We start from the raw sequence: 16,532 nt of genomic DNA on the forward strand, positions 1-16,532 counted from the left end.
AGGGATGAGCTGGGAAAGACAATTTGCCTTGTGTGTGATCTCAATTGGAAAACTTCAAACCTCTCCCATTAGGTGTGATACTAGCTATAGGTATATTAGTTGTAGGTTTTTGTAGATATTTTTAAAAAATCAAGTTGAGGAAATTCCCTTCTATTGTTTACTGAGTTTTAATCATGAGTGGTATTGGATTTTGTCAAATGCTTTTTCTACCGATAAGGTTATGTGATTCTAATTCTTTAGACTGTGATTACATTGATTTTTCAAGTATTGAAACAGCTTTGCATACCTGGGATAAATCTCACTTGGTTGTGGTGCCTGGTTGTTTTTTGTATACCGTTGGACTGATTTGCTAATATTTTAAGGATCTTTGCTTCTGTTCAAGACAGATTCTGGTCTGTAGTTTTCCCATAATGTCTTTGTTTTTGGCATTAGAGTAAAGCTGGTCTCAGGAGTTAGGAATGAGACCTAACTCATTCTGCTTCCATCTTTTGAAACAGACTGTAGCGAATTAATAAAACCTCTTCATTAATTAATGTTTGCTAGAATTCACCGGTGAACCCACGTGGGTCTGGTGCTTTCTGTTTTAGAAAGCTAGTAGCTGTTGATTATATAAAATAGGTCTATTCAGATTGTCTATTTCTTGTGTGAGTTTTAGCAGGATCATGGTTCAAGTACCACAGAGACTCACTATTCTTCCCAAGACTGAGTATTTTCTTGAGTGTTTTTTGTTTGCTGTATGCTCTCATGACAATTCCCAGAGACTTTAATTTTTAAAAAAATATTTACCAGTTATGGCTGTTTCACTGTAGATCATGCTGCCATTACCAAAGTGCTTCTTGCCTGATTAATGCACATCTTAAAATATAAGCAATCAGGACCTTTAAATAAGGCAGTATGTTCACAACCTGAAAAAGCTTCCTGATGCCATCAGCTGGTTCAACAACACCAAGCAGCTTACAGAATAAATAAACAGTTCTTTAATAATTACTTAAATATATTCCAGAAGTGATGAGTGTTTCTAATTCATTTACAAGTGCTATCTGTTACACCAGTAAATGTTACTTGACCTCTTTATAAAGTAAATAATGCTGCGTAAGAATTAGTCCTGGAATAGTGTGCTGAATTTCTATTTTCAATTCAGTAGATTAAAAACACAATTGTGAATGGTATAAAAACGTAAGAATCATTGTGATAAAACCAATCTCAAAAATAGAGAATCCGGACTCTCCTCAGATTATTTTAGAACTCAAGACGTTTTCTTCTACTTAAACACAAGCTCCACATAGAAAATATTAAAGATGTTTTTCAACATGATGCCACTGCATAAAACTCTAGAATGTGACCATCAGGAGATGAACATACTGAAATCAATGGAGTTTAGAAAACACATCTAATTGTGAAGTAAGGAGAAATAAAAAGACAATTTACAAAGAATTATAACTGATTTCTAATCATCATCAGAGTCTGAATCATATTTCTTTCCTCGAATAGTTTTCTTTTCCAGCTTTGTGAAGTTTGTTCCAAATTTCTTTTGGCTCTGAAATGGTGGCTCCATTAAATTTCCACTAAAAAGAAACAAATTTCAAAAACACTTAATTCTCTATGATTTAGTACAGCTGGTATACTAAACTACACAAAAATCTATCTTCACTGTAACACATGGAATAGAGTAAAATTTTCTTTATAATGCTGGTGTTGAGGAAGAGGTACTGAAAATTAATACTGATAATTAATAGTTGATAATGATAATTAGCAGTTTTAAACCTTACTTTGTACTACTAAATGCTTTTGACTAGCATTTTATTTTCTTATCGTTAATTACTGATTAGCATTTCATGGAATGTACCAACAAAATCTCTGATTGAAAACCACAGGAGGAAATCAGTTATTTTCATGTTTTGGGTATGCCGAATCTGTATTAGATTCCTATCCCTGTGAGAATGACAGGAAAATCGTGCTCTATTTTCGATAGCCTGTTACAGCCAGTTCGATCCTATTTAACATCTTTTAATGTTTAGATCACTATAGACAACAAACTCATGGAACTCATTATCATTAACCCTGAATTACTATGGAAAGCTTTTCATGATACCTGAAAAATAAGATCTTGGTTTTGAAATATCATTTGTCACTGAAGGGAATCATGGCTTCTCGGAGATAAAGTCAATTCCTATGGAGAGTACAACACAGGTCCCCCTAAAAGATCTTACCTGCACCAGAAAGAAAGTGCTCAAAGGATTATGGGGACGTGTCAAGAACACACAGAAGTCAGTATGCAAGGCTCTCACTGGGCAAATGTGAGGCAATCTGAGCTTCAAAGTAAATAATAACAGTAATATTCAAGAATATATCCCATTGAACAAAACAATCCATAGCCCATTCTAATACAAATAAATGAAAAAGTAAACTAATGTGGGGTCTGGAAAAGGTCTTCCTTAAATTACCAGTTGGCTTGGTAGACAACTGATTAGCCAGTGCTCAGATAATACTGCCAGTAATGTGAGAAACCACCCTATGTCTCCTGATATGGTACAATGAGAAAGAAGAACACATCGCTTCCAAATTACACCTGTGGAAAAGGTGCAAAACCTGACTCTAACTGTGAATCATTAGATGAACCCAGACTGGGAGATGCTCTATGAAATAACTAGTTTGTTCTCGTCCAAAGTGTTAAACTGTTGGAAAACAAGGGGAACAAGGTGCTACAGGTTAAAGGGAACTAAAAATTCACAGTAAGTACTTGTGACTCATTTCTTCAGTAGGGAGGATATTATTGGGACAATGATGGACTTTGAATAAGGCCTGTAAACTATGTATTTTGTGTTTTAATAATTTTACTGTGGATGTGTAAGAATGTCCCTTAGGAAATGCAAACAGAAATATTTAGGAGTAAAGGGACAATACATCTATAATATCCAGTCAAATGGTTCTGAAAAGTTTATATATACCCAGAAACAGAATGATAAAGCAAATATAAAATATTGAAAATTGGGGGATACAGGTGAATGATATATGAGAATTCTTTGTACTAGTTTCCAACTTATTTAAAATTGGAAGTCACGATTTAATATTAACATTTTACTTAAGAAAACAAAACCTGGAACTTCAAAATCAATTTCTACAATATAGGAATGACTTATACACATGTAGGAGAGATTCAGAGAAAAAGGAGGAAGGAAAATAAAAAGATGAGGGAATTTTCTACTTATTGAGAGGTACTCTGGAATAACTGGAAAATTTAACCTATTATTTTTGCAAATAAAAAACAGATACATAAGATGATGTGCTCTAACCTGTGAAATTAGATAAACTGCCTGGAGAAGTGAACAAAGAGATGAGTGGAAAATGGAAGTTGGATTTTAGATCATTTTCTACTGAGACTGTTCTTTATAGGTAAGTAATTTAAGCTTAACATAGAAATGAGATGTGATATAGTTTATCAGAGTCGACAAGTGATACAGGAATAACTACATTAAAAATCTAATGTTTGAAAATAAGTCATTATCAATTTGAGTAAGCTGGGTTCAAGCAGGAAGGAGTCAATTCTTCTGGAGTGTCATCCTGGGTTTCCAGATGAATCCTATGAATATTAGATTTCATAGGATCTGTTTGAAAACTTTTAGAGTTAGGTGGACTCTAGAACCCAAGATCAACTTTATTTGGAACTCTGATTTTGCTTTAAGATCATACTAAGGTACACTTTAAGAGATATGCTTTTCCTGTGTGGCAGTTTTTCTTCATCTCCAGCTTCAAGATAAAGCTTATAGAAATATTTCCATAAAATAAATATTAACATTAAAAAATTATCTAAAAACTTCAACTGAATATGGCAGTTAAAATAAACTGAGAGTTTGCTGAAGGTTACCTGTAATTAAGAATATCAGCACAACCCAGCCTCCACTCCAAGGTTTCTGTGGTGAAGTCATCTGTATTTCCTAGGTCAGAAAATCCAACAACAAAATCCTGTGTTTTTCCATCTTTCACCAGTGCTAGTGTGGGGATGACTTTGATACGCAGTCTCTCACAAAGGAAAGGTGCTTTTTCCACATTCAGTTTCAAAAATTTGGTCTCAAGATGTTTCTTGGACAATATCACCAAATGTCTGTCTAGTATTTTACACCTGTAAATAACAACACATAGAAAACCAAAAGCTAAAAATGACAATTTCTTTATCAAAATAAATATTAAGGCACATCTTAGTTTTTACTTTTTCTGAATCTCATAATCTGCCAGTCAACCTATATATCTATCAGATAACCTTATTTCCATTTCATAGGTTAGGTACCTCTTTTTCTACCTCTTATGATACTGTAGTCTAGAAGGTTGGATCTCCCTTAATGATAAATATAAAGAACAAAGTATTCAACATATGACTTAAGTCTTAAGTGGCTCACAAAGCTGTCATGTTCATTGTTAAGAATAAAAAATAGTCATTTTCCTTATGCATATTTCCTGCCATTTCATAGAAAGAGAGAAACCTGAACTTGACAGAGCTCAGAAGACACCTCTCAGAATTAGAAATATACAGGTGGTGGTGTACTTGGAAGTCACTAGGAAAGACCAAATGTGTCACTGAGAAGGAACCTTTCCAACCGTTCAAATTCTGTTAGTGTGAAGTCTGTCAAGGTTAAGGGCTACAAATATATGGTCATTATGGTCCTAAAGAAGTGCAAAATTCCAGCAGTATTTTTATTAAGCCACCTGAAAAGGAAAAGTGGTATTTTCTTTAAATTATACTTTAAACTGGCCAACCCTTTAGTGTATCTGAGAGATAACTTATAGTTGAGCAGTTGTTCTTACCCAGAGGTGATTAGTACAATCAACTTTTAAAACATACAGATGAATCAAAATTCTCTGGGACTTGAGCTGAGAAACATGCAGGTGATTCTCATGCTCAGTGAAGTTTGATAACTACTCTGCTTTTGATGATTAAGACACCAAATTAAGACACCAAAATCATAGCTGATTTTACCAGCAGGTTTTTGGGGTACTTCTTGGTAGTTTTTCCTGAGTTAAGTTCGGGTCCACTGAGTTTCTTATAACCTTGATGCCTCACCACCTCTGAGTGATTCTTTTTATATATCACTCATGCAGTGCAGCAATGGGATTTTATTAATAGTGAAAACTGTCAGGAGAGAATATGTGGTTTCTGAATGAAGCTCCAAAACAGTGACAGATCATTTGGAGAAATACGTTCTTGAGGATTTCTACATCAATCAACTCCACGGTTTTACTGGAATAATATGGAATCTATTTTAAATAAGTATGTCCCATTGGCCAATTAATCCATTTTTTAATCGAATTTTATATCCAATTTAAACCCAGAGGTAGCAGTCATGATGTAGTTAAAATAGCATTAAGCTGGGCTCAAATCTGCTTTTATCATTTAGCAACTGAGTGACATCAGGCAGGTCACTTAATTTCTCCAAGTCTTGGTGTCTACACACAAAAAAGCATGGGGATTATAAAGTGCTTACCTCAAAGGGAGATTGTGAATGTTCCAGGATCTTATATCGCCTGAAGCATCTAGCATTACCACATGCTAAAAACTTTGATATCTACCTGTCTATATTTATATCAATTCATTCAACCTTGACTTTATTTTCTTTCATTTGTATTCTATTAGTTAATAAATCCCAGGCATTAATAACCACGTTGTTGGGTGAAGAGGCAAAAACAGGTGCCAGGCAGACTATGGAGATGAGAGAAGAGGGCAGGGCTGGGGGAGACTCTGGGTGGAGTGTGAGTTTCCACAGGAGCTACTCAGCATCAGCAAACTGCTTTCATACAATTCTAGGTCTGTTATCACATCATCTGATGTTGGCAACTATTCAAACTTTGGAGCTAGGAAAAAAAAAAAACAGGCTTGAGCCATCTGGTTTAAGATATAACCTCTACTGGGGCTATTTTTACTGTGAGGGATCTGCCTCCAAAGAGAGGTTGGCAGACCTGGGCTCATCTAAGAGAAATTACTTTCTCCACCTTCCAGCCAAACCTGAAGTCCCAACTCTGCTTCTGGAGAAAGGCCTCGTCAAGCCATCGTCCCCCTGTGAATTGCCAGTTAAGAAGTGACTGAATTCAAACTTGGTGTTCGGGTGTTGGCCCCATTTCCAACACTGTGGCTGTATTGTAATAGTAGGGACAAAAGCAGAACTCTTGGAATTGATATTAAAAAAAAAAATTTAAGTGCTCATTGCTAAGATGTTTCTAAAATTAGCTAGCGAAAATATCATTCAGAAAATAGCCACTTCTATGAAAAAACTGAAATCCAATAATTTATACTTTTTTATGTCACTGGTTTTTAAGTTAATCTTTGATGACTGCTTAATTTTAATATACAGACTTCCAGTACAAAGGGACAACTAAGGAATTAGTTCCTTTCACATTTTTCTTAATTTCTCTATTAAGTCAGGGTACCTATTCAACAATCTCTTCATGTTTAAAAACAGTCACTGAGGGGAAACAAAGTTACCTGAATGTGGAGTCTCTGTAGAAATGGCAAACCACTTTTTTACTCTCCTTGACTTCTTGAAAAAAATCTCTTTCACTAGGGATTTCTCTGTATTCCCCATGTCCTTTTGAAAGCCATTCCTAATTTGAAAAGAGAAATATCACACATTTGAAATCTCTTTCAATGTCACTTTACATCTTATATCCAAATCACTAAATTATTTTGTAATTAAGTCGATTTTATCTTAGAAATGAATTCTTCTTGGTGATGTACTTTCCTATCTTTCTAGTGTCAATGCAGAAATAGTCTGTGGGCCACGACTATCTCCACAGCATGGCTTGTAATTATTTTGTCTTTGTAACTTGAAACACATGTTTTCCTAGAATTTTGAAAATAAAAATTTAGACCATAAAGATTGAGAATGTAAACATCTACTTAATTTCTTTGCACTTAAACTACTAAAATCAAAAGAATCTGATCCAAGTTACTACAAAGCTTTAAAAAAGAACAGCTGTGAGATAAAGCCAATTGATTTTTGGGGAGGGGGCGGGTACTGCAGCTTTGAAGCTGAGGAGCCCACTTTTGATGACCACCTCAGAGACAGCACTCTTCTAGCCCGGCCACCCACGGATAGTATCCAGTGAAGAAAAAGGGGTTTTCTCACATGGTATCCAGAAAAAAGGACCCACAAGTCCATCTAATCCAATTCTCCAAATCACTGTCTCGGCCCTCATCATCCATGTTGGACAGGTATTTCAGTTTCCTGTACCTTTCCTGTGGCAGGAAGCTGACTGCCTCAAGTGGAAACTTGTTTCCTTTCTCAAGACTTCTACTGTCATTTAACCTTTTTTTTTTTTTTTCCCTCTATTTCTTTGCCCTTCTCAAGACTTGGTTTTAATAAAAAGGAGGACTGGACTTGCAGACAGAAGGACTTGAATCACTGCTCTACCACTCATTAGGCTGTGAATTCTCATAACCTTTCTGAGTCTCACATTCCTCATTTGTAATGTAGAGATCATAAAACTATCTCACTGAGCTACTGTGACAAGACAACATGAAAATAACAGACTGGCTGGCACATCACATGTGCCTGAAAAGCATTAATACATGCATTCTCTAGTTCTCAGAAAAGTCTTCTCACGCTGACTGAAATATATCCTGACCTTTCGTCTGTGGATCCCAGCCTGGACCTCAAATGAGAGAAGTTCTAATCTATCTTTCAGGTCAGCCCTTCAAATATCACATGATGCTTACGTCTGTCCTCTTCTACAGGGAACATTTCTGTTTGCTTTTGACTTTCTCATATGAAATGACTTTTAGACGTCCTCATCCTCTGAACGCGCTCTAGAAAGGGGCAAGAGCGCAGACTGCATCCCTAGTTTTCGTATCTGTTTCATGTTGGCTTATGCGGAGCTACAGGAGGCCCTGGTATTTTTACCTTATTTCTTTGATAAAGCTTCCATAAAGAGTTTAAACTCCTTAATGACTCACTTCCTTTGAGCACAGACAAATCATGATGGGCTTTCTCGTAACTCTACCTGAAAGGGAACCTGCTGATCCCTGTTTCTCCCAGTGTTCTTCCTCATCCATACTCTCCTCAACTACACAAATCTGAGCTCAGAAAATTATCCTGGGCCAGGTGTTTCTTGTATTTGACTGAATTAACACTGAGCAGGCTAACTCGGAATGTGTCTTTAAAAACTATCTTTTCCCCCAGGGAAAATTTTCACTGGCATTAGGTACTTTTGAGGCCAAGCAACCCTAAAGACTGAGGACTGAAATGTGACTACTGCGGCACGTGTATATAGAAGTGGTTAGAAGCATACTGTGAGAGCAATTTCAGAAAGCAGGGCAGAGAGGTTACTTGTTTCTGCTGTTGAGCTTTCTTCAGAGCCTCGAGTCTCTTTTCTTTGAGGCGTTCCAATTCATCCTCATCCATCTGATCTAGTTTCTGAATTTCCGAATCCAAATGTTCTTCCACTAGTTTGGTGGTTTGAAGCAACTGATTCTCTAGGACTTTTGAAAACATGTCAACAGATGCGTTCGCTTCCATTCTTCTAAATGGTACAGTTCAGCCTTGACGCTGGGGAGAAGGTTTACAAAGTTGGAGAGAAAAATGACAGGAAACTTTTCTCTTAGTTCCCAAAATGCTAGCAAATATATAATTTGGAGTTCACAAAGTGTTCTGCTGACAACCAACCACATCATGTTAAGAATTTTTACTTAAATGTTTTAAAATTTAATTTTCAACAGGTTATAGTCACTCTTGTGTGTTAAGTTGCTTCAGTTGTGTCTGACTTGTTGCAACCCTATGGACTGGAGCCTGCCAAGCTCCTCTGTCCATTAAAACTTGTGTAAAGAACTCTGCCTGGTGTTCCCTAAGCTCTAGTTTCCAATTCTGTTCTCTCAGTAACTAATAGTCTATAAGCCCACAAAGATTGACACTAGTATTGATTTAGGGACACTCAGTGCTTGTAACTTTGATGTCAAACAACTTAATACTCCAAATATTAAAAGTATATTGATTTTACCATCACTCCTCTATGTAAGATAGGAGTTTAAAAATACTCTAAAAATAGACTCTAATTCAGATTAGAAAGGCAGATCTCAATGAGTCTATTTATTTACAATTTTTATTTTATATTGGCATATAGTTGATTTACAATGTTGTGTCAGTTTCAGGAATATAGCAAAGTGATTAATTTATACATACTCAATTACCTTTTTCAAATTCTTTTCCCATTTAAGTTATTACAGATTACTGAGTAGCGTTTCCCGTGCTATACAGCATGTCTTTGTTGGTTATCTACTTCAACTGCATATTTTAAAAGAAATTATTTTCTACCAGCAACAATTAGATGGTGATTTTATGTGTACTCCTAGGTTATTACCACAGAAATTTATAATTTTTCTGTCAAAACAGGAGTCTGTTGATCTCAACTAACTATGATATGTTTCAACTACTACTGAAGCACTTTTAAAAAATCTGAATAAACTTGTGAGCTCATTTGCCCAGCTTCTGACACACAGCCTGGCCCACCAGACCCCCTATTAACTTTGAACTGAATTGAAACAGTCTTTCTGCAAAATTCGCCTCTGATTCCACTTGTTTCCCCCACATGAAAAGCAGTCGAAAAGCACACTGGATTTTATCTTTGTATTCCTGGAGCTAGCAGTGTTGGGAACACTGCAGGTGCGCAAAAAATATTTGTCAACGGTAGAAGTAGCATGTGTCTAGCTATTGTTCAAATTATGGTTATGTTTCAAAAGTATTTCTGGGTTTTAAAAACCAAAATGTAAGTTCCTCATATGCGATAAAATTTTAAAGGAGCTGTATTTCAAATACAGGAAATGAATTTCACACTCCCTACTTCTCAAGAAAAATTTAAGGCTATGACTCTCAGGACTGGAGCCGGATGAGACAGAAAAGTATTCGTTAAACACTGACTTGCTTGTCAGACCTTGTTCTTTATAAGGGGCGTAGCGGATGCTTGTTCCTGGAGTTTTACAGGCTGAGCTCAGAATTTAATTCTGGGATAACTGGGAGGAGAAGCGATTAACAAGAGCTGTTGTGGGGGGCAGGCTGTGCTGGTCATCGCCTTCACAAAGGGGGAAAGGAGATGGTGCAGAGAGAACTTCATTCTCCAAACCACAAGCTTCTGATTCTTTTTTCAGTTTAACTGAATGGTGGGCAGGGACGTGTCCTCAAGTTACCTAACCATTTCCGCGATTCCCCTGCGAGCACCCGCCAAAACAAGCAGGGGGCCTCACCGTTAACCGCACGCCAGCCGCTTCCCTCGCCACTCCCCGCGCCCCCGGGGACAGACGAGGGCAGAGGCGAGGTGGCCCCAGCTTCAAAGCCTCCCCGGGCGCATGCGCCAAAGCCTCCTCCGTGGCGGGGACTTCGGAGCCCGAGCCGCGCCCCTCCCCCGCCCAGGCAGGATGCTGAGCAGTCGGGTGTCCGTTAGCACCAAGATGCATGGGCGGTGTTTTCACACCACCCTCTGCCTCACCTGAGCTCTCGGCGACACCTGAGATACGAAGACACAGCTTCTCCAGAAGAGCAATCCTCTCTGGCTTCAGCCTCCAAGCAGCTGCGGGTAGCTGCGAAGCGGCCGTCACTTCTGCCTCCTCATTGGCCGCGGTTCTCACGCGATAGTATCTGCGACGTCCCAGGAAGTGGAGGTAGTGCGGGGGAGGGGGGAGGGAAGTGCGCGCGGCGAGCGCTTCTGCGCGTGCGCCCTTCTGCACCTTTCCGGCGCTCCAGCGCTCCGAGCGCTTGGCGTATGAACCTTTCCCTCCCTCCGAGTAAACAGCCCAGAGGGCGGGGGAGCGAAGTACGCTGGAGATTGTAGTTTCTTCGTGCTCAGCCTGGAATTGACGTTCTTATGCTCTGACATATGTTACATCAGAAAGGGAATAGCTATGCTCCTGCTCGGGAGTGGCACTCCAATTTTGTTTCCATTCGGTTTATTGAACAATTCCCACCTTTAAAAAACAAAGTATAACTTACGTGTAAGTTTTTACATAGTTAACACATAGTGTCGTTGTCCAGATCCGGATATAAAACATTTTCACAACCTTAGTATGCTCCCTTCGCGACTTCCCTGACATAAATTTTTAGAGCTTGTTCTCGGTTTGAATGTAAAGATCATGATCTATTTAGGAGAATTAATGGGTGTGTCCTTTTTAAAAGAATGGTTTCTGTTTATTTGTTTCGGTAATTCATGGACATGACTACGAGGTTCAATATTGTGGATTTCTCTGTCTCCCTTTGGAACACCCAGACGGCTCACCAGTGGTTCACTGTGCTGCTTTATTGAACTTGACGCAGCTGAGTACAAAGGGACAGAGGTTAAAGGTGGAAGGGAAGCCCAAAGTCTGCTTTTGAACTGAGATCCAATTCCCCAACTCTGCGTCCCCCAGCAGGGAGAGGGGCCGACGGGGTAAATTTTCAACCTTATTGTCCACCCCCGGGTTCTAGAATCTTGAAACCTCGAGGACCTTGGAGCGCCCCTGACGCTTGCCGGAAGAGGGCGCTCGGGTTCCCGCCTGACGGGCGGGGTAACTAGAGACGCTCTACCCGCGGCGCAGCTCTCGATGAGCCGCGCCCTGCGTCCCCACGCCGAGGCGGCGGGGCGATGCGCTTGCGCACTCGGAGCTCACACCATATGTGCCCTGTCCCAGTGCGCGGGTCTGTGGAGAGCCGGGTGCGAGAGGCGGCAGCGCGAGGGGGACGGAGCCGAGCGGAGACCGAAGTCAGCCGAGGGACAGCGGGTCTGTGAGGGACCGAGTCGAGGGGCTGGGGCTGCGAGCGCCGCTGACACACGATGGGGAAGAAGCAGAAAAACAAGAGCGAAGACAGGTAGCTAGTGGCGGGTTCTCACGGCGGCGGCCGGCGCGGCTCAGGGGGTCGCGCGGGTCCCGCGGGCGCGGGGCGGACCCGGGTCGAGGCTCGAGAGCGGCCCCCCGAGGCACAGGCCGGGACCCAGAGTGGGCAGCGCGGGCCCGAGACCCCAGTTCCCGGCGGGCGAGGAGGGCCTCGGCGGCGAGCGGGTTCCCAGCCGAGACTTCGTCCCCTCGCCCGGCTCGGGAGAAGGTCTCCGGCTTGAGGAGCCCGGGGTCGTTTTGGGTTTCGCGGTCCCGTGGGGCAGGGCTCGGGCGGCCTCACGGAGCCGGGGGCCGCTTGGCCACGGTGGCACGGGCGGGTGGGAGTTGTTGCGGCGCTGCTTTTGGCGGCGGTCTGGAAGAGTTCTTTTTCATGCCTGTGTACCTATGAATTCTTGGGGAGAGAAGGGTTTGGAATGCGGTATGTCTCCAGCCAGGTGTTCTCACTCTCGGAGCCTCTCAGGCACGTTAGAGACAACGCGAAGAGCGTAGCAGGTTGCTCTGTCTTAACTTCATTTAATTTGGTTCAGCTTTCAATTACTTACGGGCTGATTGTCCAGACTCCATGCTTTTCGCGTTTCTTCTTCCGGCCTTTTGGTCATTTCTTTACTCGCTAGCACCTCCCCTAAGAAAGGAGGAGATGAAACAAACCAACCAGGGTCGCTCTTTTCTAACCACTTAAAAAGGCTTTGGGGGCGAGAGAGCTTAAGGATGTGTGTAGAGTTGAGTACCCCGAGATTGTTGTAACATTCCTGGGTGTCACATTCGGTGGAGTTCTTTACCCCTCCTCATGGAAAGGGCTTACTTCCTGGGAGTGAACAATATGTTATTTTTCACCTTTGTAAACTACTCACCAGACTTAGTTCAAATACTGGGTGTAGTAAGAGGAATTCAAAAGACAAAAACAACAACCTGTGATAGTTCATTTTGACTCAAAACGGATATTTGCTCTTGAAGTTTGAATAAGTCGTGATTTGGAATCCTGGGTCGTTTCCTGACCTGGCCCTCACCTAGCTGTTGAATGGAGTTAAAAAGACACCAAGTGTCTTGTATTTCAGTTAGAGGTCTATTGGAAGAAGTTAATTGGTTTGAAGAGTAGCCAGATAAATAAGAAAAAATAAGCAGAATTCTGGGGTGATTTAGTGGGGCAAAAATTTCTATGCTTTTGACAGGATGTTTTGGTGCCTGAGATACTTCTTTTTCTTCAGCCTTACACAAGAAATGGAGAGATGAGTGTAATAAAGCTTCCTGTACCAGTTCCCCAGCTTCAGCCATTGTTGTCACGTGACTGGTCCTGTTTCATCTACCTGCTGGATAGTTGAAAGCAACTCTGAAAATCGTTTCATGTGTAAATCCTTTAAGTGTATCTGAAAGGTGAATACTTGAGGGAAAAAAACCACAGAAACACAACATAAAGTACAAACACAGTGTCATTAAACCCAAGGAATACTAGCAATGATTTCTTAAATACAGTCAATTGTCAGTTTTCTAATTTCACTGATCCTTATTTTAAGAAATCTTTTTTTTTTTTTTATTTAAACAATAGGTTTGTTTGGATCAGGATTACAGAACTCTATAGATAAAAAACATGTATATGTTATCTTAATTTTTTTACTTTTCAAGCTCTTTTGCATTAGAGAAAAGCTATTCAGAAGAGAAATATTTATTCTTGTGTGTGTATTTTTTAGAGAAAAGTGTTACTGATTCATAACGTTGTTTATGGATGACATAAAGTTTAGATTGCAGACACTAGAACCTGTTCAATGATTGGTTTGATAGTATAGAAAGAAGGCTGTTGGATTTTTTTCCCCTCAGACTAAATCTGCAGCCTTTATTTTTTGGCTCTTGTTGAAGGAAAAATGGTGGCAATGTCAGTGAAAAACACATTTTCTCATAAACCAGTATCCAGTTTCTTTGTTTTTTAATGCTTTGTGGAGACTTCCCACCTCCCCTTTCCTTCCCAGTTGTCTTAAGCCAGACATGTTTCTCCTCAGGAAGAACTGGGTGAGAAATGAGCACCTGCTCATTAGCTATCAAGTTAAGGCATTGGGCCACTTTTCAGTTACTGGAAAGAACATAAAATACGTGACTATTTTAATCCATATATTGTTAATTTAAAATTTTTAGCCGCTCAGTGTTCATTTAAAATTAGATTTTACTATCTAATCTGAGGGCTCCCAGGTGGTAAAGAATCCACCTGCCAGTGCAGGAGACACAAGAGATGTGGGTTCAGTCTCTGGGTGGGGAAGATCCCCTGGAGAAGGAAATGGCAACCCACTCCAGTATTCCAGCCTGGAAAATTCCGTTGACAGAGGAGCCCTGGTGGGCTACAGTCCATGTGGTCACAAGAGTTGGACGTGACTGAGTGCGCACATACACATCTAATCTGAGGGATCTTATTTGGATTACATATGTTTTGTTATGTCAGTGACTGACCTTTGTTTAAACATAGAGTTCTAGAATTTTGTTTTAGCTTATGAAATTCTGAGTGAGATTTTGGTAGGTGTTAAGCAAGTTTCCTTTTTCAGTTGACTGGGGTAAGATTCAATATTCACAGATCATACAGACAAAATACATGGCCAATATTTTCGTTTCTTCCTGGGCTTCCCTGGTGGCTCAGATGGTAAAGAATCTGCCTGCAATGCAGGAGACCCACATTGAATCCCTGGGTCGGAAAGATCCTCTGGAGAAGGGAATGGCAACCCACTCCAGTATTCTTGCTTGGAGAATCCCATGGACAGAGGAGCCTGGCGGGCTACAGTCCATGGGGTCACAAAGAGTCGGACATGACTGAGCGGTTAACACCCACACATAGAACTTTCTGGTCATCAGTTTATGTGACCGGGCCGCATCTCACGGTGCCTTGTGTGCTCTAGCAGTGCCCTGCTGTTTCCATTTACACAGCACATCTCTTTTTAGTATGTGCAGAGAAAAAAATGATCCTGATTATCTAATTTTTCACAGTTAATCTCCAATTCATCATTTTAATCCTTTTTTTAAAATCCCCCAAGTGTGGTAGTTGTAGTTTTCAGGTTGTAAGGAATGTGTTCTGTTGCCTTATTTAGGAAGATTAATACATTTCCATTCCATCACAAAGGCTGTAGAGCGAAGAAAGATCATCATTTCACTTATCTCACAGTCAGACATGAAGATGGGGATGTCATTCAGGAATTAGGAGTTGTTTCAGGATTGAGTGGGCTTCCCTTGTGGCTCTGCTGGTAAAGAATCCGCCTGCAATGTGGGAGACCCGGGTTCGATCCCTGGATTGGGAAGATCCCCTGGAGAAGGGAAAGGCTACCCACTCCAGTATTCTGGCCTGGAGAATTCCACGGACTGTCTAGTCAGTGGGGTCACAAAGACTCGCACGTGACTGAGTGACTTTCTCTTCACTTCAGGATTGAGTGCAGTTGTGGGGCATCTTCAGCTCTGACTGTTTGCTGGTGGTGAGCTAGTTATTGTTGTTCAGTCACTAAGTTGTGTCCAGCTCTTTTCGACTCCATGAACTGCAACGTGCCAGCCTTCCCTGTCCTCCACCATTACCTGAAGTTTGCGCAAATTCACTTCCATTGAGTCAGTGATGCCATCTCATCCTCTGTTGCCCTCTTCTCCTTTTGCCTTCAGTCTTTCCCAGCATCAGGGTCTTTTCCAGTGAGTTAGCTCTTCACATCAGGAGGCCAAAGTATTGAAGCTTCAGCTTCAGCATCAGTCCTTCCAATGAATATTCAGGGTTGATTTCCTTTAGGATTTGCTCTCCTCGCAGTCCAAGGGACTCTCAAAGAGTCTTCTCCAGCACCACGGTTCGAAAGCATCAGTTCTTTGGCTCTCAGTCTTCTTTATGGTCCAACTCTCACATCCATACATGAGTACTGGAAAAACCATAGCTTTGACTAGATGGACCTTTGTTGGCAAAGTGATGTCTCTGCTTTTTAATAGGCTGTCTAGGTTTGTCATAGCTTTTCTTCCAAAAGCAAGAGTCTTTTAATTTCGTGGCTGCAGTCATCGTCCACAGTTATTTTGGAACCCAAGAAAAGAAAAGTCTGTCACTGTTTTCACTTTTTCCCCATCTATTCGCCATGAAGTGATGGGACTGGATGCCATGATCTTCATGTTTTGAATGTGAGTTTTAAGCCAGCTTTTTCACACTCCTCTTACCTTATCAAGAGGCTCTCTAGTTCCTCTTCATTTTCTGCAGTGGTATCATCTGCAGGTCTAAGGTTGTTGATATTTCTCCTGACAGTCTTGATTCCAGCTTGTGATTCATCCAGCCTGGCATTTTGCATTATGTACTCTGCATGCAAGTTAAATAAGCAGGTGAACTAGTACAGTAGCTCTTTGCTTTTAATGATATATAATGCTCCTGTCATTCCTGGCAAGATTCCTGCCTTTAGGGGAGTTCTGGCTATCTCTGAGTCAACTGTCTATGTTCTAGACTTTTGTCTTGGTTTCACGCATTCACCTTACTCAGGTGTGATCACAGGGTGGCGGGTCCCTCCCCTGAGATAGAAACGTGGTGATCTGCTTAAGGAGCCTGTGAGCATGGCAGGTACTCCAGAGCTTTCCAGAGGAAGTAGTCCAGTTCAACAAAGAAATTTACCTCTCATTTGTGTATTTTTTGAATTAACAATAAACTATTTGCATACATTAGATCAAAAAAGAAAAAAAGATGTATAATCTGATCATTCTCTTGGCATAC

General features: G+C 40.7%; 2 protein-coding genes across 3 annotated transcripts in view; one reads left to right on the plus strand and one right to left on the minus strand.

Moving 5' to 3' along the window:
- Nucleotides 1-954: 954 nt before the first annotated feature.
- Nucleotides 955-10,622, minus strand: TXNDC9 (thioredoxin domain containing 9). Its single transcript, XM_043467916.1, has 5 exons — nt 10,465-10,622; nt 8,316-8,534; nt 6,473-6,591; nt 3,866-4,120; nt 955-1,565 (listed from the first exon to the last, which is right to left on the minus strand). The coding sequence occupies exons 2-5, from the start codon at nt 8,502-8,504 to the stop codon at nt 1,448-1,450; spliced, it is 681 nt and encodes a 226-aa protein (XP_043323851.1). The 5' UTR covers nt 8,505-8,534; nt 10,465-10,622; the 3' UTR covers nt 955-1,447.
- Nucleotides 10,623-11,600: 978 nt separating this feature from the next.
- EIF5B (eukaryotic translation initiation factor 5B) overlaps nt 11,601-16,532 on the plus strand; it is a 74,464-nt gene continuing 69,532 nt past the window's right edge. For both annotated transcript variants that reach the window (XM_043467927.1, XM_043467928.1), the window contains exon 1: nt 11,601-11,816. In XM_043467927.1, the coding sequence (XP_043323862.1) occupies nt 11,782-11,816 (35 nt within the window). In that variant the 5' untranslated portion in view covers nt 11,601-11,781. The remainder of the gene's footprint in view (nt 11,817-16,532) is intronic.

This window comes from Cervus canadensis, chromosome 5, assembly GCF_019320065.1.
Source record: "Cervus canadensis isolate Bull #8, Minnesota chromosome 5, ASM1932006v1, whole genome shotgun sequence".
Taxonomy (NCBI): Eukaryota; Metazoa; Chordata; class Mammalia; order Artiodactyla; family Cervidae; genus Cervus; species Cervus canadensis.